The 23,475-nt window shown below is 45.2% G+C and overlaps 1 protein-coding gene across 3 annotated transcripts in view; it reads right to left on the minus strand.

Moving 5' to 3' along the window:
* Positions 1-1,249: 1,249 nt before the first annotated feature.
* The window catches only part of LOC6618712 (lachesin), a 126,050-nt gene continuing 103,824 nt past the window's right edge, over positions 1,250-23,475 (minus strand). Inside the window, exons 6-13 of one of the 3 annotated variants that reach the window (XM_002042935.2) lie at positions 21,819-21,959; positions 21,083-21,214; positions 20,161-20,258; positions 14,169-14,398; positions 11,672-12,055; positions 11,281-11,339; positions 4,076-4,120; positions 1,250-3,369 (exon numbers count right to left, since the gene is read on the minus strand). In XM_002042935.2, coding sequence (XP_002042971.2) covers positions 3,251-3,369; positions 4,076-4,120; positions 11,281-11,339; positions 11,672-12,055; positions 14,169-14,398; positions 20,161-20,258; positions 21,083-21,214; positions 21,819-21,959 — 1,208 coding nt within the window. In that variant the 3' untranslated portion in view covers positions 1,250-3,250. Of the gene's footprint in view, positions 3,370-4,075; positions 4,121-11,280; positions 11,340-11,671; positions 12,056-14,168; positions 14,399-17,788; positions 20,093-20,160; positions 20,259-21,082; positions 21,215-21,818; positions 21,960-23,475 lie in introns of those variants that run through there. The other 2 variants (XM_032723047.1, XM_032723048.1) reach the window with 2 other exon arrangements.

A 23,475-nucleotide genomic window follows, 5' to 3' on the forward strand; every position in this document is an offset into this window, starting at 1 on the left:
CTCAGTGCACCGAAATGCAGGAACCGGCTAAACGACAGCCCCAGCAGGCAGGAGACTCGTGTACGGGGCCGAAAACAATGGCCGGAAATGAGGTGCACACACGCACATGGGCGCATTCATACGTACGTGTGGAAGATTCGGTGACTTGTTTTGGGTTTTTGTCCTGCCCCCATCCCCCCCTGAACTTCCCCAGCCCCCGGCTCCCATTCACTTTCGATTGGGGCCAGGAGGAGAGGGAACGGTGGCAAGACATTTTGGGTCGCCAGTTCTTTGCGGTAATTTCATGCCATTTGCACCTTGCAATTTTGCCCCGGATGAAATTTGTTCTCTTTATTCCCGCTTTGGGCTAAATTATATATATTTATTTTTTTATAAAATGCAGCGAGATACTAATGCCGTGCGGCACACGTTCTTTGATCCCGGCCAGCCGCCATTTCATTAGCCGGCTAAACTTTTCAATTCACCCCACCACAGAAAGCACACTTTGAACTCTCCTCGGACTTGGACTAGGTAAACCGAGGATATAGTCGTATATATGCTATAGAATGTGTTGAACATATCGCCTAAGCTGCTGATGGACACACAATGCTGCTGGGACGCATGTGTATGATTCGGATCGCATTTAAAATACCGTTATGTCTGTCTGTCAAATTTTCCATTTAAAGTTTTTCCTGGAGCTGCCAGCAGAGCTTTTGTAACCATTGCTACTCCAATCTGGCAGTCGAGTGGATGCGAATGTGGCTGTGGATGCTGGGAGGCGGCACGAAAACTTTTCCATTTTCATTTCCATTCCATCATGTGGGACGGACGGATGGTCGGGCTGGGTGCGAGCGTAGATGTGGATGGCTGGGTCGTCATCTCTGCCGGCTCACTTAAATGTCTACACAGCCATCACCGAGCAACATACAAAAGGTGAGCCGGCTGCATTGGGCTTTGACAACTGGATGGAGTAAATAAAATAAACCAAGTTTGCATTTACGCAACGAGCACCCGCCAGCTGCATCCTTGCATCTCTATCTGAATCTGATTCGGAATCAGCGTCTGCAGCTGCAACTGCATCTGTGTTTATTCTGCAACGTCTCCAAGGAGGCAAGAGGAGAGTCGGTAAAGGGTGCTTGATGAGCATCATCGTTCTGCGGAGGGCAATCCACTTTCCACTCTCCAGCAGCACAAGTGGAAAAATACATTCTGAAAGGGGGCTGCATAAATTATGAGAAAACAGAGAAAAGGTTGAAGCCTCGGGTTTACATTTATATGGTAATATAGACTTTATTTATAGTTTTTGAAAAATTTTACAAAATAATCAAATATACATACACATACGGTTTCTAGTCACATATACATTCAATACCGAAAATGTTCTGGTGTGGGTTAGCATTTATAATTACTTTAAAGTAGATTTGGTATTTCTTGTTGCATTTAACAAAATCGAATAACTATAACTAAGCTGTAAATTACACATACAAGTAACGGCTCGATCACCAGCTATATCAGGTGTATATATATACTGAGTACCGACGTCATCGTCATCGTCTCATCATCATTTAGCTAACTTATCGATGGGCTCCAGTCGCCGGACCAAAGCAACTTTGAGTGGGAATCGGTTGGGGGAATTGGTGATTTGGGGGCCTGGGAAGTTGGGGGAGGTTTGGGGATTTAACTTTATCTGTGGCGTTTTGTAATATTAATTATATCGCTTGTTGCACATCCATTTACATTCACATTAACACAAATTATACTTTACTGTAATTCACTTTTCGCTTTGTGTGGCCAATCGTTCGACAGCAGTATTAATTACACATATGGCTCTATGCTAAGTTTTTTTTATTCGGTTATTTAACCACCTCATTTAATTCTAGAAAAGCAGAATGCGTAGCTTGTATGTGGCTGAGTTTTATAATTAATTAAATTTTACTCTCCTATACATTTATTTATATGTAGGCGTCATTGTCGTTAATCTCATTACAATATTCACTTAACCTCTAGCTCATACGTGTGACTGCATCTAAGGGGTGCGATTTCTGTCCGGTCTTCTGGTCTTTGGTTTCGGATTGCCAAAAAGGATAATTCTAGGGTGCCGGAAAACCAAACGAGAAAGGTGCCATTTGCGTTCTGAAGCAACAATACGAGTATCGAACTGTAAGTACATATATCATGAGATTTCGAATGACTGTGCTGCACTATATTTACATAAAACAACCTTGGCCACACCCACTGTTCGGTGTCTGAGATAAAGCCCGGCAAGTTCGGGAATTTATTTATATATATACTATATATATTTATAGTTATTACTGTTTGCGATTCACTGGTATTTACTGTTAGCCATCATCAATCATATTTATTTACACTTACGCACTAATTGTAATCCAATAGCCATGTGGAAGCTTCTATACGCTGCCATTTTTGTGTGTCGATTAATTTACATACCAAATCAATAGGTCTGTTGACTAATTTAGTTGCATTTATGCGGTCAATTAAGCTACTTAGCGCTACATACATACAAATTGCAAAAAGCTAGAAAACGCTGTCTGCTGTAAGCCATTCAAATGCACTCCGTGTCTCGAATGCTGCAAATTAGTTGGAGTTCTGGATTCTGAATTTGACTAAAACGCATGGTGTGGCGTGCAGTGGCAGTGCCGTATCCGATAATTAGTTTATGCATTTATGTATTAATTAAATTAACTATCCGCATAATGCTACAAAGTACTCCACACACCGCCGTGACCCCGGGAACTTGACCCCCGGCTCATCGCTGGCCAACTTCCCTTTAGCCTCGAGTACATACTAGTTATGTTTAAATGTATTTCTTCGGTCGTCGAGTGACTTTTTCTTTGGTGCAGTTTATACCTAGGAGTATGCAATAAAATCTATGTACAGTGGGGTTTTCTTTTCCTTATTTTTGAGTGCTGGAATGGTCGGCAAATGTGGGTGTAGTGAATGCTTTATGGGTCCTAGTTTGAACAGTTGCATGCTCTTTTACATTGATTGTTACATGTATAATGTATGGTTCCGTTTTGCGTTTCTTGATTAATTCACTAAACTTGCTTGAGAAATTCGAGTCGAACAATGAGAAATGCTTATGCCTATGTGGATCATCGCTTAAACGACTAGAGTGTTGTGCAGGAGCGCGATATCCTTGGGTATCCTTGGTATCCAATCTCCGTTCGGCTGTCCCAGATCAAAGTCAATCGATTCGCTTTACTGTGCTATTGGCGGTGAAATTCGTAACTCAGGTCGAATTGGAAAGCAATTAGGCCACGAGCAGGCTCAGAGCCAAAGTGGCGGAACTCAGGGCCAGGAGGCCCAGTTTCTGTCGGTTGATGGCGCTGCTGCCGTAGAAGGTGACGCTCAGATCTCTCATCTCGTTATCTGCAATAAAGATGGATTGCATTCGCTTTTATTAATCCACTCGGAAAGGCCTCAAAAAGAAATGGTACATAGAAATCCATATCGCATATCGCACACGAATGTGTGCATTTCCATATTCATTGCTCTATATACGGTCGTAAAACAAATTGGTCGGGCATGCAAGTCAACAGATTGAAATGTACTCAATGGCTATGGATATGTGGATATACGGATATATGGATATATGGGGATATATATATATGAAATACACCTCGCTAGGACAAACACGCACACATGCACACTTGCCATCTAAACGGACTTTGAATGGCATACATTAAAACTTGTTTTCGGCTCTCGTCCACGTAGTTTTCTGTTTTTGATCGAGCATTGAAATGGCAACGGAAATGGTACGCCAAATAGTTGGTAAACTGTCCGGACAAACGCATTCAAATATATATGTATATGGTATTTGGTTTATTTCCGATTTTATTTTCTTATTATTATATTGCTATATTTCAGTTATTCCGTATGGCTTAGCGCAAATACTGAGCTGTGTGCACAAGGTATTAAAAAATAAATATCATGCAGATAGAAACATGCAAAGAGATAGAAAGAGAGGGAGGCAGACATACAGATTAAGACAGAGAGAGAGAGAGAATGAGAGTTAGAAAGAGAAAGAGTTGGATGGCAGAAAGAGATAGAGCTAGAGCTAGAGCGAGAGACTAACCTGACAGACCGTGATTCAAAAAGGTTGACAGATCGACAGGTCCATCTGCAATTAGTACGTGTAGCAGTCGTTGAAAGTTAGGATAGTTGAAAGTAGGGATAGTGCGATGGTTGGTTGCCAGGGCCTACGGTGCTGGTAGCTTGCAGTGTGTGCCCCCAACACATACGTACACATGGTACTGCCGATATTTAAATCAAATACATGCGGGCAAATAAATCATTAACGCTTAAAATGCAATCTGCAATCAGGCGGATTTACTTTTGCGCCAACGACTGCGAATGCGGATGCAGATGGCCAATCAAGTGGGCCGCTAGCCAGGCAAGTAGGTGGGCTGCGAGGTCAGTCCACGCATTCCACGGATGCTTGGATGCTCGGATGCTCGGATGCTTGGATACTCGGCAGCCAAATCATTTCGTTAAGGCCGCCAATTAAATTGGCAACGTGCTGCATCTGTCAATAATGACAAATGAGCATTTGGCCACTGGAGTCGGGCTTCAAAGGGCGAATCTGACTCAGTAAACACCCGTAAATGAGGCGACCTACGGACCAGGATCAGCTCCTGCCTGCACATATACACGTATACACTTATACATGTGTACATATATATACATGTATCATCCGTCCGCACATCGATTTTAATGAAATGTCCTGGCTGCCAGGGACATCGACTTCTTTATTTGCCGCTGTCGATTGCCGCACTGTCACAAGTTGCGGGCGAATAAATCTTATAAATATTTGATGGCCTGCCAACCAGTCGGCAGCGACATATCTAAAGCACACACATCTCCTCAATGCTCCACATGCCCCCGAGTCAACAAGAAAGGATGCCGCCCGCCCCCAGTGATTGCTGACACTTTTAATAGACAGCCAACATCGGACTCTCCGCCAATGTTGCTGCGGGGCAGCGCCAAGTGCCGGACGTGGTATCAATGTAGGTTGCATGTTGCACACGTGTTTGGCCAGCAACGGGGACAGCTTATCTATTGAGGCATCTAGTTCGCCAACGCCTCCAAAACATTACAACTTTCATTTTCGAACTCCTTCCAATATGAAACGATGCTTTTATGAGGAAGATCATAAAAATATGAGATATAGCCATGCTACCTGCTTAAGCTACTTTTGAATTTGTGTTTTATAAAAATAAAACTGGTAGATTGTTAGATTCTGAAAGAATTCCTTTGCACACTAATTTCCGATCCAAACTAAGTGTGTCTTCTGTCCGTGCATCAAATGTTTCCAAACCGCTCTCGTATGTCTCTATTCATTTGGCCATTTAGTCGTTCGCTGTTGGCTGTTGGCGGTAAAGCGACTAAGAAAAATGGCCGACGGGCAATGCACACACAGAAACTCCCCCGGCATTACCATATAAATTCCCCAAATGTCAACATAAAATAAAAGCAAATTGTCAATTGCGGTTCCAGCTAACGCCGGCAATTTTGTAATGAAAAGACGCGGCCACGTACCCGTGATGGCGAAAAGGATGCAGGATGCAGGATGCAGGATGGCAGGATGCTCGTTTGGAGGATGCAGGAGCAGCAGCATCAGCAGCAGCTGGACTCGTGACCATGTGGCCGATTGGCTAATGCGTCGCGCCCAATGCCATACCCAGTGCCCATTCCCCAATGCCAGCTCCACTGTCCTGCTGTCGTGACGACTTTTATTGCTTGCGGTTGGCGGCACAAAACCGTAACGTCACTTGTGATTTCTCGTTTGCGCAGCTAAATAAGCGCGCAGCCATCGATGTCGCCGCAGTGGCGAGTGGGTCCGCTCTGGGTACGCTTTTCGGCACCTGTCCGGTTTCGCAACCCACCACAACCCAACCCCCACATCCTGGCCATCCTCCCCGCGCTTTTCACGTTATAGCATTGCGGTGCGGCAACAAATACAAATGGCCGAATGCAATCGACATGGACGGACGCGGATTTGCTGGTCAGCCGTTACACAGCAATAAACGTGGTGCTAGATGTCAAATCGAAATGGCTTTTAATCTGGTTAAGATGCCAACTTTGGCTTAGAAAAGTTTCATTACAGCTCTTATTTCAGTTTTGTAGTTTGCCTTTTTGATCAACATGTTTCTCTCTGTGTAAGGACGCTGTTGTGATGTCCTGGCGCTTTTTTGTTGCCGGTGCCCGGTAAGTACAGCAGGCAAATCTGATTTTTCGCACAGGTGACACGATGGTCGTGGCACAGCCCAAGCCCGGTGCTGTGCTGCTAGTTTATTAGAGATTCGCAAAACGCAGCAGCGGCTGCCTCACCGCGGATTTTCAAGTTTGGCAGCCCGGCAGCGACATTTCAACAATGCTCCACGCGGGCCAGTGGCTCGTTTGTCGCCGGCTGACCGCACGGATTTGGCTCTCCATTATATCTGGTTGGTTTTATTTTCGGGTTCAGAGTGGCTCCTGGTCGGACCCTTAAAGCCCAGATTAAAGCTCATCACCGGCGGAATACTTATGCTGCCATAGCAGTATAATGCAGTTTCACATTCCTTTGTATGCAAGCACTCAGCGTTTGTGGCCAGGAACTCCAGCAACAGAGTCTCAGTTGCTTGTCCCCCAGTCTTTCGGTCTGCCTGTCTGTCTGTCTGTGGCTCCTCCAAAAGCTCCATGGTGTTGGGCTGGCATTGTGGGACCTGCACTTTACATAAACATAACATTCACGTGGAGAATTCGCATTACACATCTTGCAAGTTGCAACTGCAACTGAGAGCAGCGGCGGTGCTATTTTTGCCTGTGTGCTTGTTATGCTGCCACTACACAAAACTTCGGCTGGCTCTTGCCTCATTTTCTCCCCGCTTTTCTCGCATTTTTTCCCGATTCTTCTGTATATGTGTGTGCCTTGGCAAACTTTCCAACTTACATGGAGGCAAACAAAAAAAAACAGGAAAAAAGAGAATGGAACGCAAAAAGCGATGACGCTGCTGCAGTTGTTCAGCGGGGCCTCGACTAAAGTATTCCCAGCGGCAACACAAAAGCTTCAAACGCACAGGGAAGGGCCTGGAAAAAAAGGGAAAGGGTATGGAATGGAGCTGGGGCCGGAGGACACGATGGCCGCCGTCGTCGACTAGGACGAGTAAATTGAAAGTTTTTGAGCAGACGCTCAGTGCCAGGAGCGGCGACGTCGCCCCGACGCATTCTAAAGGACATGCAGTAAGGGTCCACTTTGTCATCGTTTGAATGCCTTGTTGCTGTTGCTGGTGTTGCTGGAGTTGCTGCTGCTGCTGCTGTTGCGTTTGCTATTGCTATTGCTGTTATTGCAGCAGCTCCTCAGTTGGCAGTTTCAGCAAGTTTTACGCAACTTTCAACGAGTCTTTCATTTTCTGATATTCCTTACTGCCAAACGTCCGCCCAATGCCCACTTTCCCGCACAAACATTCGCATTCACACACCATCGCTGCCTTACTTTATGCTGTAATTTTATTTAACTTCTTTTTTGCTTTATGTCGAGTATTTTTTCGCGTGCACAAAATGCATTATTTTTTATATCTCTATGTGCTGCTTGCTACCCGTAACCCCTGACCCTTGAGCCCGCGTGCTCCACTGTCGTTACTATAACTGAACTCCATGATGTAAATGGCTGCATACCTGGCGGGGAGTCTATTCTACGAGCTCCTCCTCTTCCGCCCTCCTAGTCACATCCACGCATTGGGGCTTTGACAATGGCAACACACACTCACACAAAAACAATGGCAACAAGGATAATATCAGCGACACAATGGGTCGCGATGGCAGACGAAGTATCGTAAAAATTAAATGCACTTGGAGGCCATTCGCAATGGGGATAATATGGCTGAGGAAAATCGAAGTTGATATGCCCTTTGGGGGTCCTTAAGCTGACCCATTATGTGCCGCATAAATTGTCCTTCTAAGCTGTAATGAACGCGAATGTGGATGGATAAAGATATTGGCTCAAATCTGCCATTAAAATATAATTTCTTTGAGCTTAAAGTACTATTCATTCTACTGTACATTCATAAAACCCCTTAAGCTGATAACCTTATATTAATTCCGTTAGTTATTATCAGTAGTTCCACCACAAAAGAAACCCTTTTTCCTTCTAACTTTTACTTGTTGAACTTCCCATTGGCTTTAGCGTACAAAGTGCTATTGCTTCAACAAACGTCATCTGCAGCTGGAATGTGTCTACCTGTGGAAGCTCGTCATATTGCGGATCCAAGGTTCTTAAATGCGTGGCGAATGGAGTCCAAATGTGAACTGCAGGCAGCGCTCAATTGGCATTTTCTTTCCCTTAGTGGCCAGGATAGGGCAGGAGTCCTGCGGGCCACCTTGCTCCACTTCCAGGACACGTTTACGTGCTGAGGTGCACAGGTAAATGAACTGCTGATATTTCTCTGACTGCCTGTCTGCCCTTCTCTCAACTTGTGTGTATGGCGACTGTGTGTGTGTGTGTGTGTACATACAGCAGTCTAGGACAATTCTCGTCCTTTAGTGTTACGGTTATTGTGCGAGGATTGTTGTTATGACACTCCGGGCTCATTAGTTGCCGCTTTGCTCGATTGCACCTCGTTGGCAGTGGTGGTGGTGGTGGTGGGGCTGCTGCGGTTATTATTGCATCGCATGCTCGGTCACTAATTGCGTAAATTGTTTACGTTTCGAAAATATAATGAAGTCATTTCCATTAGCACAAAGCGCAGCCATAAATTGCCGCCAACGAAGTTGCAATTCGCATCGATGGAGCGCTATGGAATGGCATTTCAATGGCGCGTAATGAAGTTGGAGGCGCAAGGACCTCGTATGCCATATGCCAGCATCTTATGCGGATACATGTGCGCCAGGACCAGGATCGTCAAAAGCAAGACGTCTTGCCGGCAGGCGACATCGATACCATTTCCCGGCATCGAATGGCTATAGCTTTTCCGAGCGCGGAGGAAAAGGGAAAACCCTTTTGTGAGTGTGCGGCATTCACGTTTTGCTTTATTAAATTTTCACCGCTTCGCTTTGTCCCTGCCGGCTGGCAGCTCGAGTATTTCACTCACCATGTGCGTGTTTATTGCATATTTCTTTTGTTATTGTTCTTATTGCTGTGGCTGTTGCCACTGCATATTTATGCGTTTGTTTGCCCCAAGAACGGGGCACAGAAGACCCATCAGCGTAACTGCAACAGCCGCAACGGCACTGAACCGTGCACTATTTGCATTTGCATGCATTTCGCATGGCAGTTCCAGTTGCAGAGGCACTGGCAATGGCATGGCAGCCAAAAGATGGCAAAAGACAGCGGATCTGGAGCCGGCGCCGCCAAATGTGCGTCATTTGCATGGAAAATCGCTTTTCTGTGCGCGCCACATTTCACGCTGGCAGACCTACGTTTTCTTCACTTTTCCCTGCCGTTTTTCCCCTGTTTTTTCCCGCTTCCCGCTTTTCCAGCTGCCCGAATTCCGTATGCAACGCAACAATAGTTTTGCATATAAATGGATTTCGAGTGTGCATTTAGATCTACCCACCTATCCATCCACCTGGTCGTACCGCCATCGACGCATTGCATCTTTGTTTATTTATTGCCGTCACGAAGGGGACTTTCAAGGAACTTAGCAGGACTTCCGGGCTCGCCAACATCCAATTAGCGCCGCCTTGTGCCCTTATTTGATTTTTCACCCTCATTATGCAGTGTCAAGACTGTGCGCCATCAATTAGTTATGCACACACATGGAGATTTTCTCAACCGCAAATTTATCAACTGGCAGTCAAAGTAACTGCCAACGTGGCGTATACTTCATGTAGCACGAGGATTGGACCTTATTTACCCAAGTTTCTTTGCCTTCTCCCAATTATTGCCATCGAAAGCAAAGAAATTCCTTTAAAATATGTTAAAGCACAAATACTCAAAATAAAATGAGTTGTAAATATAATAGAATTTGTTGCTAAAAGTATTTTCTTTTATATTTGGTCATAAATTAATCAGTTTTTCACTCATAAAATTGAAAATAATTGTCCAAATATGGAATGCCATGCCTCCTTGAACTCCTAATTTAATTTCCTAACGACTGGTATTCGAATTTGGCAATGTAAAATTTTTTGGATTTTTTGCAAATTTTAATGATGTTACTTACCCCTTATAAAAAAGTGAAAATTCATCCAAAAATTATTTTTTTCATTTCCACCAAAAAGTTATAGGGCTCGTTAGTATTGATAATTAGCTACAAAAATCAATAATTCTTTCAACTTTAGGACCATTTTTAGTGAAGCTGTGGTCAAAAAATGTTAAAATCAACATCTATTTTTCTAAAACTGGTTTTTCCGATTTTTCGTCAAAAATTTATCACTTTTTCACGCATAAATCTGAAAATATTTGTCCAAATATAGAATGCCATGCCTCCTTGAACTCCTTATTTAAATCCACCAAAAAGTGATAGGGATCGTTAGTATTGATAAAAAGCTGCACAAAACTGTCATTCTTCCAGCTATACGACCATTTTCAGTCATATTGCAACTAAAAAGGCTTTGGAAATATCTATTTTTTTGTATCAAATCGATTATATTTGGACTTTTGATGCGGTTTAAGGTATTGAAAATGAGGATCCCACGATCCTGTGGTGTGGTAAATTGATACCCAGATGAGGAACGACGAGGGTGATCACTAATCAAAGAACTCATTAAGCTGCGATTTCTATGTGCTATGAGTGCACTAAGGACTGTGTGTGATAACAGACATGCTGTGCATGTGCAAGGTGGTCTGGGTGTCTGTGTGTGAAATGATTGCGGAAACTCTCGCAGCGAAAACAAACGAGAAAGCGACGTGTTCACTTCACGCTTCACTGGCCAGCTTCGGCAATAAATTTAACTGCATTAAGTTATGACAGCTTGAACATGTTTTCTCCTCGGGCTGCGATACAAAGCGATTGGAGAATTTTATTCTTTGCTATTTTTATGGCTTGCCTTTCTGTTTGCCCGCTGCAGCTTCATTGTGATTTTTGTGGATTATCGGCGAAAGCAGCGCATAATACCAAATTATTATGCATACAGCCAGCAACACAAAGCACACAAGCAAATGGTATGTATTCGATTGACCCACGGCTAGCCGAGGTAGTAATACCCTAAGGGATTAAACGACTTGCGCCAATCAAGTGGTACACGGATTTTTCTGTAATTTTGTGTAAGGGTATTTGCATGATTGCCACACGGAAAGGATGCTCTACTATGTTTGCAGAAGCTACAGAACTAACGACTAGTTGCTACAGAACGAGTACTCACCATTTGATGATGTGGAGAAGACGAAACTGTTGGTCAAATCGCTCCATCCGTATCGATTCCTGCAATGGAGAGCCGTTCGCTGTATTAATCATGGAGCTCGGTAACATTGCCGGTATTAATATGCAAATGATTGCTAATGATGGCAGCTCCCCCGTTATGCGACTATAAATAATATCTCGAGTGGTCAAATTAGCCAGATTGGCTCACTCGCAGCGCACAGTGGGCACAGAACTGCATATCTCTCCACTCCGTTAATCTATTTCATAGAACAATGCGATATCCCATCATGCCGGCCAACTTAATCTCGGTTCTCGGTTCCACTGTGCGGCTTTAAGCTCCCTACAGTGCGCCGTAAAGTTTTGCTCTTATAATCTGACACCATACGACTCACCTGGACTGCACGGTGGCCTCGTAATGCTGATCGGAATCCAGGCCGCGTACCATGTAGCTCATGCCCTGGGCGTAGTGGTGCGAAACGGGAACTGCCGGCAGGACGACGTTGCGCCAGTCGTTGTGGCCCCAGTGAATCACGTTGCCGTAGCCGGAGTAGCTGCCGCTGCCAGACAGTCCGGACAGTCCGCCCATGTTGCTGCCAATCCGATGCGCATGTAGCCCAGAGCCGTACATCTGGGACGAGGAGGAGGACATCGACGAGGAGGAGGAGGGCGAGTCGATGGCATTGCCAACGACCTCGTGTCCTTGCGGCAACTTGCGGTAGGACAGCTTGTACTCCTCGATGGGAGAGTGCGAGTCGACGGCCCAGGAGATGTTGTATCTGAAAATGGAGGACGGAGTGAGTCAGTGAGTGAGTGAGTGAGTGGCTTGGTTATCGCAAAGTTTTTCGCGTGCAGCAGTTGGCGGGGGATTTATTCCGAGGCGCTGGCAATCAATATGTAATTGTTAAATTCTCCATTGAGAGCTTCAGCCACTGCAGTTAGGGCCAACACGCAGCCGGCAGTCACGTCAAGATGCTGGACGGGCATCGGGGCAGGGGGTGGGCAGAGTGACAACAACAACGTAATCAATGGCTGACGACAATGGCTGGGTTAAGATACTGCGTATGAGCCAGCCAGCAGCTTTGTTGTCCGGGAATCGGGATCGGGAGTAAGGGATCACGGGGTAAGGAGCTCGGGGTTCGAGGTTCGTCGTCCGTCGCTTGCTGTTGCTGCAGTCTTAACATAATGCCCGCCCTCGCCTTTGTTATTGGCTGCTTGTTTGCCCAGCTGCCCCGCATCTCGGAGCTCGCATCTCGCATCTCAGTGCTTGGTTCCTGGGAAACTGAAACTGCTCGCACAATGCGTCCATTCAACCGAAAAGCCAACAGTCCTGCCACATTCTCAGCTCAAGTGTAAATGAAGTTATATGACCGACTCCGACTCCTTCAGCTGGGTGCATTGTACCGCGATTAGGAAGCCAAGTGGAGGTGGGTGAAACTGCATTTTTGGCCATTGCCCCCCGTGTTGGCTTAAAGGTTGAACACCCCTAGTTGGCGCGGTGCTGTGCTTTAAAGTCGGAGCAGCTCATTAGCCGGCAGACGATGGACAAAGTTATTTATGGCCACACTCCAATGGAGCTGCTCAAGTAAACAACTAATTACTGATGCCCCACTTCGTCCTGGGATGTCGCAATACGCCATTACAAAAGGCGCAAGTTCATTGCTTTGCGATAAAGTCGGCACACAATTTGAATGTTAATCAGCATTGGGATGCTGATGGCATAGAGGACGAAAGTCCTTTGGCATCCTGTTTGTGTCGGCACGGCCCATCATTTGTTTTGCCCTCGAATGTATTCTGTATGATTATTGGGCCATGCGAACTAATAACTTCAAGTCCTGGGCACAATAAAAACATAAAACGCCAATCAGGAAACTTTTCGCATATAGCATAAAACTAACGCAAGCAATAAAAATGATTATTAACAATTGAAGAGCCGGCGACTGGCGCCAGACGGCTGAGAAGGGACCGGAAAAAAAGGAGGAAAAGGCGCTTTTGCGTACTTTGTATGCTCGATTCGGGCTTTTTGGTAGCTTAATTGCCGGCAGCAGTTTCCGGCGGCAGGGAATCAAAGCAAATGAAACGAAATGAAATCAGCGCCAAAGTTGGCATGGCCAAAATGTTCGGTTAGTTGCTTTTTGCAAAGTTGCGTTAACGGGGCGTATGCGCAATACGGCTGCTATGCTCGCAATTATGTGCGCCACACACAGCTGACGTTTTTGCCCGCTTTGACCTTTTTGCAGCGGATTATTGGATTTCATTTGGGTTGAATTATTAAAAGGTGTAACCTGGCCGACATCGTTTGGTGCAAAAAACAAGAAACACAAACGCTGCAAAGCTATCTAGCTGTCGGTCTATCTGTGTCTATTTCTTCTGCCATTTCGTTCGAGTGGTGTGATGTGAGATGTGAGCTTGTTTGTCGCTTGGCTGACTTTCCCCGCACTTTTCCACCAGCGCTCCCATATCCGTCCGCCTTTGTCTGCCCGTGCCCCCTTGTGTGTGCGTGTGTTTGATGACAGCTAATCCAATTAAAAGTTTCATACGTTACGTTTACGTATGCTCACTGGCGGCCCGGAGAGTTGTCCGTCCGTCCAGCTGTCCGTAATTCGGTTGCCATGTCAGTCAACGAAATTAATCTAATAAAGTTACTCAGTGCATCATCATCATCATCGTCATCAGCCACATCCAGGGGCAGTGTCTAATGTCCAATCAGGCCGGAGCACCTGACATTTCCAACGGATTTTGCATTTTATGCTCAATTACAAAGTCGTGGCCCTGCCGTAGTCGTAATTAGCCAACCCAACCCAACCCACCTGGCCACCCAAAGCATTGTCCAAGTTGGCACGTGGCCCAAACTCGTTTCCCATCCATGGCCACTTGCAATCGAAATCTTACCTGTCCTTGTACTGACTGATTGGCGGTGAATTAAAAACGGCCACGTTCGGTTTTCCGCTCAACTGGAGGGTCTTGCGTGCCTTTCCCAGCTGATTTTCCGCCACACAGGAGTAGTTGCCAAAGTCCTGCGGATGCACTTTGCGTATAATCAGCGTGTGCCTTGATCCCCGCGTCTCCATGATGTGCCGCTCCGTGGTATCCAATTGCATGGTGTCTTTGAACCAAATTACCTGTAAATAATTGAAAACTTGGTCAATCGAGGCGAGCACGAGTTTCGAACTGGCGAATGTGTCCGGGTGAGTGGTGTGCGTGATTGCGTTTCACCTGGTATACCCGGTGTACTCTCGGGTTGGTCGAGGTTGGAGTTTTGTGGTCGAGTGTTTTTAAGGGGGCTTGGTGGAGGAGGTTCCCCGGTTGGGGGGCAAAAGTTAAGACGATTTGCGGCGAGAGTACTTCCACTGCCACTTCGTGCGGCTGTCACTTGAGCGTCAATTAAGCGTAATTCCTGTTGAAATTGAAAACCAGATCGACGTGCCCCACCGACGGTTATTGATTTCCCATCAGATTTTTACCCCCCAGCAGTTGTGGCCAACGACGTCTGGCATGAAATTCATCTTCGATTCGGCAACGGATCGGCATTGTTTGTACCTATTTGTTTGCAACATATTTTTGCAGCCAGCTACGACAACATGCTTTGTGTGTCAAGTGCGAGTCCCGAATCCTCTGCAAACACATCCCGAAAAAGGACTCACGGTCATGTGAGTGTGTTCGGATGCCAACTACGCAGACGGAGAGGACCGTGCGTGTTTTGTAAATGAATTGAGGGCGCGAGTCACTGCAGCGCCGGGCTGTCGCCGCGCTGACAGCTCGTAGACAGGATACGCGAGGATACGGCCGGATACGGGCCGTAGTCGGCAGATAAGAAAGGACAGAACGCACGAATTAACAGGGGATACGGGCAGCTCCAAAAGCTCCACGAGCAGCAGGTGCTCGATGCCATGACGCACATACCGAAATCCAATCTCCAGTTCCCGTGCCCACAAAGGCACAAATATTAAAACAAATAGAGGCAAACGTAAAAACCAGATGAGAGTGAGTGGGTAGATAGTAGCCAGCTATCTGTGGCATTTCTATTTGCAAGTCTAGTATTTATTTGCTCCTATTTGGCTGGATTAGTTAACGCTGGCGGTGCTTCGCCGCATATTCCATTAAAATGACTGTCAGCAGTGCATATGTGTTGTCATATTTTCCACTCACACCAGCGCGCTTAGACATTTCCAACCATTTCCAACCATTTCCACCCATTTTCCGACGTATATGTGTACGTGTGCAGCCGTAAATGTTATTTGTCCAAAATGTTGATGTTTGCGTTTTTCGTGCCTTTTGTTTCTAGCCGACTGAATGGCTGTGCTGTTGATTTTACGCTTTTTCCCTTAATTTAAGCTCTAGTTTTGGAACCCCAACCCATTCCCTTGACCACTATCATCATCGTTCCGAAGAATTGTCTTGGCAACGTTCCTTCAACCGTGCGTAACGAGGCATAAGTGTTGACGTGGCAGAAAAATGGCCCGAAATTATTTTATTTGATATTGCCCAGCTTTGCCTGCCAGCTAACTGAATTAATTGCTCCACGGATGGGGCAATTGATTGCTCCCGAGTCCTGTGTGCACTTCATTAATAGATCCACGCAAATGTGGCGCCAATCAATTTTTTGCACTTGCGCTTAATTTTCAATTGCTTTCGCTGCGCACGGAAAAGGAAATCGATGCGAAACAAGCAACTTGGCCAACTTTCAAGCTGGCCGAAACAAAACAAACCGAAATGAGACGAAGAAGCGCCAAGAAATTAGCATTGATGAGCAGCGAAGCGAGAAATACCAATCAACACTAATCAGCCAAAAAGGAAAGAAAAGAAAGCAGAAGAGTATGCGTGCCTCAGCCAACTGGCATTCTGTCTTCCCTGCGCCAGGATCCTGAGTCCTGGCCACCAGCTCCTCTTCTCTTGCAATCTATTATGCAATACCTTCGTTCGCTGGCACAGCGGAAATTGACAAAGGAAGAGTGTTGTTAGACGGGTGGCAGCTGCGAGTGAAAACGCGCTAAGGAACAAAAACAAAAAGGAAAAGCGACTGAGAGCCAAGGAATAATTGCATGAGGCATGTGGGAATTACGCATACGCCACGTTGGCACGCACATAAGAGAGTTGCGTGTGGAATCGCCGCTGCTTTCCTATTTTTTTGCTGGTGTTGCTGGTGTCGCTGTTAATGGCCACAGTTTGACTTAAGTTGTTGCCTACACCAATTGGTCAGAGTCCTGGCACAGCTGCTCCCCAAAGTTGCCGCCTAGGGAAAAGCTAATAGAAATTAGATAATGACAATAAATAACTTTGCCGTAATTAATGGCAATAGTTGAACAGCAGTTTAGAGTGCTGGCCTACTATGTCATTAAGTCTATAATCGGGCCATCTCCTCGGACTTTACACACTGCTCTATATGCCACATGTTGCACACAGTTAAATCGAATTTATGCCCCAGAAGTTTGGTAATTCTAGTGGCCTTAAACTAATTTCACCGAACATTTTATTCATTTAACTAATTGTGGAGTATAATGTTTCATATGCTATAATCCCCTTTTAGTTTAAATATATGGTATAATGCGCTGCATAATATGGCTTTCAATGGAAATATGGGTATTTCAAATTAAATTTCATATTTAGAGACCATTCCTAGTAAATGAGTAAATATGTGATGCAATGCATTAGCTTTCGCTAATCTGTGAACCCTTCATGAACCTGTCTTCGTTGATACCATTCTGATAAATTACCACTTAAATCGTGTGTATATCAAGTAGTTTTTGCAACGTTGTGATGGCAAGTAAGCAATTTCCAGACCGACGAATCCTCTAATTATCTCGCAATTTTGTGCCATCTAAACATCTCATTTCGTATCGGGCCAATAGGCCAACTTGCAGTCCTTCCGACCCGGGCACAAAAACTCATTACGTGCGCTGCGTTCGTGTGTATGTGTGTGTATGTGTGCGAGTGTGTAAATGTGAAGAATATTACCAATTTGGAAATTAATTTGCAAAATAATTAAAAGCCATAGTAGCGGCATGGCAGCCGTATCTTTCCCCTTTTCCCCCAATCCGCCATCGCTCGCTGATGAGCGATGAAAGCTCATCGGAGTAACTCCTTGTTTAGGACGGTGGGTGTGGGAAGTGGGCATAGTGGATGGTGGGTGGTGTGCGGGCGTATTAGGGACCAGTGGCTGTCCAAACGGACGCCCATTAATGCTGTTAGCTGCTGACGTTGATGGCTCTGTCAAATGCTGCTGCATGTTTAATGCGTCCGACATCGATGACGGCGACAACATCGTTGACAATACTGCCACCGTGGCCCGATGACGTTGATAATGATGTTGTCTCATTGCCGTCGCTCATGTTAATGACAATTGCTCTAATGACTTTGTTGCTGCCCGGTGGTTGGGTGGTTGGGTGGCTGGTTAGCCTCAGTGGAGTGGCACAGACACAGAGACACACAGACGGAGCTTAGAGCATGTTTATGATATTCATTATGCAACAAATCGACAATATCAATGGATTATGAATATGCGAGACTTGGCTCGTGGTGCAATGCGTAATTAATATGTAAATATGCACATAAGTGCCAATGCATGGGCGGCAGTCTGGGAATGTCATATACATATACATACATATATGTATGAAGTAGCTTTCAGTGCGCGCTAAATAATTAATATGGAGCCCCCGTGTGGCGTTGAGTGCGGTTTTTCCGCAACGAACTGCCTGGATATCGTTGACAAGACATAATTAAAATTGCACGCCGCACAAGAACAATTCGAACAATGATATGTATATATACCCATTATTTGCATCAGGACTCATTAGTTCATTGGCTGGCGATCATTTGCACCTTTGTGCCATTGCTTAAATTCCGCCAGTGATGAAAACGAGAATGAAAATTCTATGCAACAGATTTGTGACCGTAATTGCAGTGCATATGGCATGCCACAGATATTTGCCCAACTTTCCCCCTCTTATCACGCTAATTAAACTGACCTTTGGCTCGCTGCAGAGTTTACATGCCAATGAATTCCTTAATTAACATTTTTCACAAAAATAAAACCCCGCTCTGCAGCTAATCAAAAAAAACTTTCTGTGTCTGTGGCACACACTTGAAATGTGTATATATGCAGTTGCAGGTGGAGCAGAGTCAAGTACTTGGAGGCTCGTTAAAAAAAGCCCCAAAAAACAACCTAAAAGGAAGCGTTAAATTGTATACACTTAGCCACAGGGATGCAAAAATAAAAAAAAAGCTTAACATAAAAAATGGCAAGGGGAAAAGCATTAAATGAATGAAGGGAAAATGACGAACTGCGGCCAAAACGAGAAGCGAGAGGCAAGCAAATGTAAAAATTGCATGCGGAAATGCCATTCTCAAAGACTACTAAATGCCACGCCCACCCCGCTTTTAACCGCCCACAGCTCCGTCAACTACTGGCGATGGCATGCACAATGCAAAGCAGGAGGCGTTGACGTTGACGCTCGGCTGCAGGGGGTTAAAACGAGGCATGGCGGCCAGCGAAGGGTTAAGGGTCCAACGACTATAATGAAATGTGTCGGACAGAGCAAATAAAAAGCACCAGCTAGCTGGCAAATAAATAGTTACGCTGTTCGCTGGAAAGCAGTCAACTCTTTGCGGCCACAAAACGAGGGCCAAAAGAAAAAAAAAAGAAAGAAAATGTTAAAAATTAAATAGCATAAAAACTTAATGCGCTGTCGGAAAATTCGTTGAACGGCCCCAGAGTCGCTGGCGGTCGGACTTACCACGAATCGGGCCAAAAGTGGAGCGAAACAAAGTGAAATGAAACGGGAGCTGTATAATTTTAAGGATTGACATTTGCGGTTGCAAGTCATTATTCGGGTTTCGTCTCTTACGTACGTTAGGGTGAGCCCGGTCACTTTTTGGCCAAATTAAGGTCCTGCAAGGTCCTTATTACGGGTTTATTGGGCAGGCGGTGCAAAGGAATCTGCAATCTAGCCGGGTTTTAAGGCCAATGACTTGGCTTTTCTGCCTGATTGGAATGCTTGACTATTTCATAAATAAATTAAAGTTAGATGCTTGAAAATGGCACATGTACATAAATGCAATGCAAGGTTAAAGGATTCAGGATAATAATTATAGTAATGTTCTGACTGACTTTTCATAGCAAAGGATCACCCTACTATATCCCAATCCCTCCATTTTCGCCCAGCTCTTCTCGCCTGTGTGTGCGCCATGTCATTTTGGGTTTCTTTTCAGTTCTTTGGCATTTCTCTTGTGCTTTTTTGATGTTTTCTTTTTTTTTTGGTCGGTAGACCGCCGCTTCTCACTTCCGCTTTGGCAACTTCCGCAATTTTACTTTGAATTATAGCCGAGCGTATTAATTTAAATGTCGACAAAAGGCGCAGAGCACAAAAATAAACACCAGAGGATGAGAGAGCGAGAGCCGGGCTAAAAGTGAAGTCGAAATTACTGCAGAAAAGCTCTGAATGTTGGAAAATGCATTCGGCAACAGGACGACAAGGACACGCTCGCTCGGACTTTTTGTGAGCGATGTTTGATTAAAATTATGCTCGGCGCCTTTTCTTTGTCGTCCTGCTGCCTGCGTCCTTTTTATCATCTCTTATCTGCACTTTGTGTTGCACTTCAATTTGCCGCTGTAGACTTTTAATTAATGCGTGGTGGCAGCAGTCATCTGCTTTCGACTCTCAGCTTGACAATGGACTCCCCGAGACGGCTAAGTCTATGGAATACGCCCTGTACATATGGGCATCGGAATCTATCCGTCTGTCCGAGTATCTGTGTATCTATGGCATCAGTGTATCTGTGTATCTGTAGCATCCGCTGCGGGGGCGCAGTATGGTTTGCTGTACGTGTTTCCAAGTGAGCTATCGCGATAATGAAAATTTATGTATGAAATTTAATTAAAACATACCTCAGGCTGTGTTTCGCCGTGGACGATGCAGACCAGCGTGGCCTCGTGCCCTTCGCCAGAGAAGACCACAGAACGCTCCACGGAGATTTCCGGCGAAACTGCGGGCGCAAAATAACGAAGAGAATGTTAAGAAATTAGTTAATAACATGAACATTGTCCCGTCTCACGGAATGGCAGCGAATGGCTGGCGAATGGTAGCGAACGCGAAAATCAATGGCCCGATGGCGCCCCCTAGACATTGGTAGCTGTAAAGTGTAAATTGGGATGGGAGCCATGTAATTAGCACATGTAATGACCAGGGGGCGGGCAACCGGATCGGTAACGAACTCGCATCAAAATTATACGGACATATAAATTCTTAATAAATGTCAGAACGAACGGCAGTCCCCGCCAGGCATTTCAATAATTGCCAGCCAACCAATAAATGTCGGTAAGTGTGTAAATGTAATAAGAGCAATCCGCATTTCAGCTGGGCATCCCTCAGCCCTCAGACCTCAACCCCTGACCGCTGAACCGTGACCTCTGCCCTTCCATGACTCCATCATCTACGCGAATGCATGTGCCGCGAGAGCGTTAAAAGTCAATACCCGTTCGAAATCGAAATCAGATTTGACATAAATTGGACTGACAGGCGGACTCCGGTGGCACGGTCGCGCACAGAAAAAATTAATTCGTTTCGCTGGCATTGTGTACCTACACTTGAAAAAAAATCCAATTCAAATGTGGAATATTTACTATGAAAAAAGGTCCTACCTATAGTATTTTTTTTACAAAATTGTTTCGAACTAAAAGAGACGTTTTTATTCCGCTTGACTAATGGATATGTACTCTGCTTGTTTCGAAAATATTCCGAGTTGATATTGTTATTTATATATTGTTGTTTTTTCCAGTGTTTAAATATGGATGTGGGTGGCATACTTACACAGGACATGGAGCACGACCTGGCTGGAAGCGGGCTGGCCCACGCGATTGTTGGCCGTGCATATGTAGACGCCGCCCTTGTGCCGATCCACATTCTCGATGGAGAGGACGTGCGAGTGGAGCTTCTCCTCGCCTGAAACGGAGAGCCATGAAAACCGCATGAAAAATGCAACCCAATAAGGCCGCCGCCACACGGACGGACATCCAAAGTACGCTCCTGGTTGTCCGGTTGTCCGTTAGTTCAGCTGTCCGCTTGTCCGCGAGTCCGATAGTACGATAGTCCGAGTGTCCGCAGCCCAAGAAATGACAGAGCCAATTACGGAGAATCAACGTGCGGCCAAGTGACAGTGATGTCCGGCAGAAGTCCTCCTTCACCACGGTCAGGCTCTGTTGTCCGCCAAACAACGAAGAAACCACCAACGGAGACGCTCTCACACACTGCGATTTTGCCGGCGGAGTGAGCATTATATTTAATAATAAAGGACGAGCAAAGCGGTCGCCGAAAGCGTGGCAGAAAATATAATTTCTTTGACTTTCCATTTTTATGGAAATTGTTTAAAGTTTCTTTTACGACTGTATTCATTTACGTTTTCGCCACCGCGTCGTCCTTTGCTGCTCTTTACGATTTTAATTTGCGTGACCTTTGGTTGGTTTGTGCTGGTTGCTCGGTTGTTTGGCGGGTATCCTTTTTGGTTGGGCCACGGCACACTCGTCCTGGCACTTATGCGCAATCTTACCGTTGGGCAAAATATTATTCTTGCGGCTCCAAGTCACATTCGGCATTGGATTACCAGTGGCCGAGCACTCGATGCGCACCGACGAGCCCTTCTTGACTTGCAAATGTCCGCCGGTGCTAATGTGATGAATCCTCGGCGGCACTGGAGGGCACAAAAATGGAAAAAAAGAACGAAATGAGCACAGTGAGAGAGTAGAAAAACACATTAGAAATGGCCAGTGGTCCCAGTGTCCCCGCTGTCCACCCAAAAATGTGTATGCAAAGTGGGGCTGGGCAAGGACATCACACAATTTGAATAAATAAATGCGCACCGAATGCAAATTGAATGAGAGAAAATGGCATTTACGCGTCTCCAACTTTGGACTTCGACTAGAAGTCCCTTTTTTTTATTTTTTTTATTTCATTCCTTGACCCCGCTGGTGCATAGTTTGATTTAACTCGGGACCGGCGTTTATTTATATTTGTGGCCGCATTATTTTGCAGCTGTTAAAAATTATGTCTGCTGTGCGGCGACTAAATCAAGGACAACGGCAGCTGCCGCCTTCGACGGCTTCATTCCATTTTATGGACATTTCTTAGGCATTGTTGTATTTCGTCCTTTTTGTTTTTGGGCCTACTAAATGGCCAGCAGTTCGTTTTTTTATTGTTTTTACTATACTTTTCAGTCTTGTTGTTTTTTCTTTACCATGTTTCTTTGTTATGCTGAAGCTCTGGGGATTTCGTTCATTTGGCACACACTTTGCTGATATTTGCTTTTCCCCAGAAAATTCCACATTCAAGTGCGAGTATCAACAGCTCAATAAACCAAAAGGCGCACAGAGACACTTCAATACATAAACATGCATATATGTACATATATGTGTATTGGACTCCATATACATATCAAATTAGAGTCCATCTACGGCCTCCAGGGGCGCCGACGAAAGGGGATTGCGCTGGGCAGCCCTGCATCACTGATTAGGACCCAATCAAATTATCACTGACTACGCCAGTGGACGCACAAACATGTGTTATTGATGCAATTCTTTTTAGTAAGTACATGCGATGTGCAATATATCAAATAATATATTCTATTGCTCTGGCCAAAACAAATAAGCCCAGCAAGGATAGCAGCGCGCTCGCTCTCCAGGATATTTGCATTCGAAAGAAAATTACAATTGATCACTGAGGGGCACACAAATAGCTCATGGCTCATGGCTCTCAGCTGCACTGAGAGAAAAAATGAATTCCCATTTAATAAACTACATTGCTTGGGGCTTTAGATGCAACTATTTTGTAATAGTGTGCAAGATTATGCTACAAAATATTTTTAAACTAGCCTTATAGCTATACTTAGTCACTTTTCCAAGTGTAGCTCGTGTGCGGAGCGCTCTGTCCTCCTGCAGCCACAAAATATGCATTAGACTATAATAAATCATGAGCCTGGCAAAGGCACAGCGGGAATAAGGACTCGGATAACTCGCAATGAAGTTGCAGGCGCGCAAGGACGTACTCCACCCATTTACGTGTGTGTTTGGTATATTCTCAATATTCTCACGCTTTTGTACACTCGCATATTGAATTCAATAAATATGTCTCCACCCGCTTGTAAAGGGCGCAAAGCTCTTTTAATACCCGATACCCGGACTGAAATTGATTTTGGCTCTGCGAGTGTACGG

Source organism: Drosophila sechellia, chromosome 3R, assembly GCF_004382195.2.
Source record: "Drosophila sechellia strain sech25 chromosome 3R, ASM438219v1, whole genome shotgun sequence".
In the NCBI taxonomy this organism is placed as follows: Eukaryota; Metazoa; Arthropoda; class Insecta; order Diptera; family Drosophilidae; genus Drosophila; species Drosophila sechellia.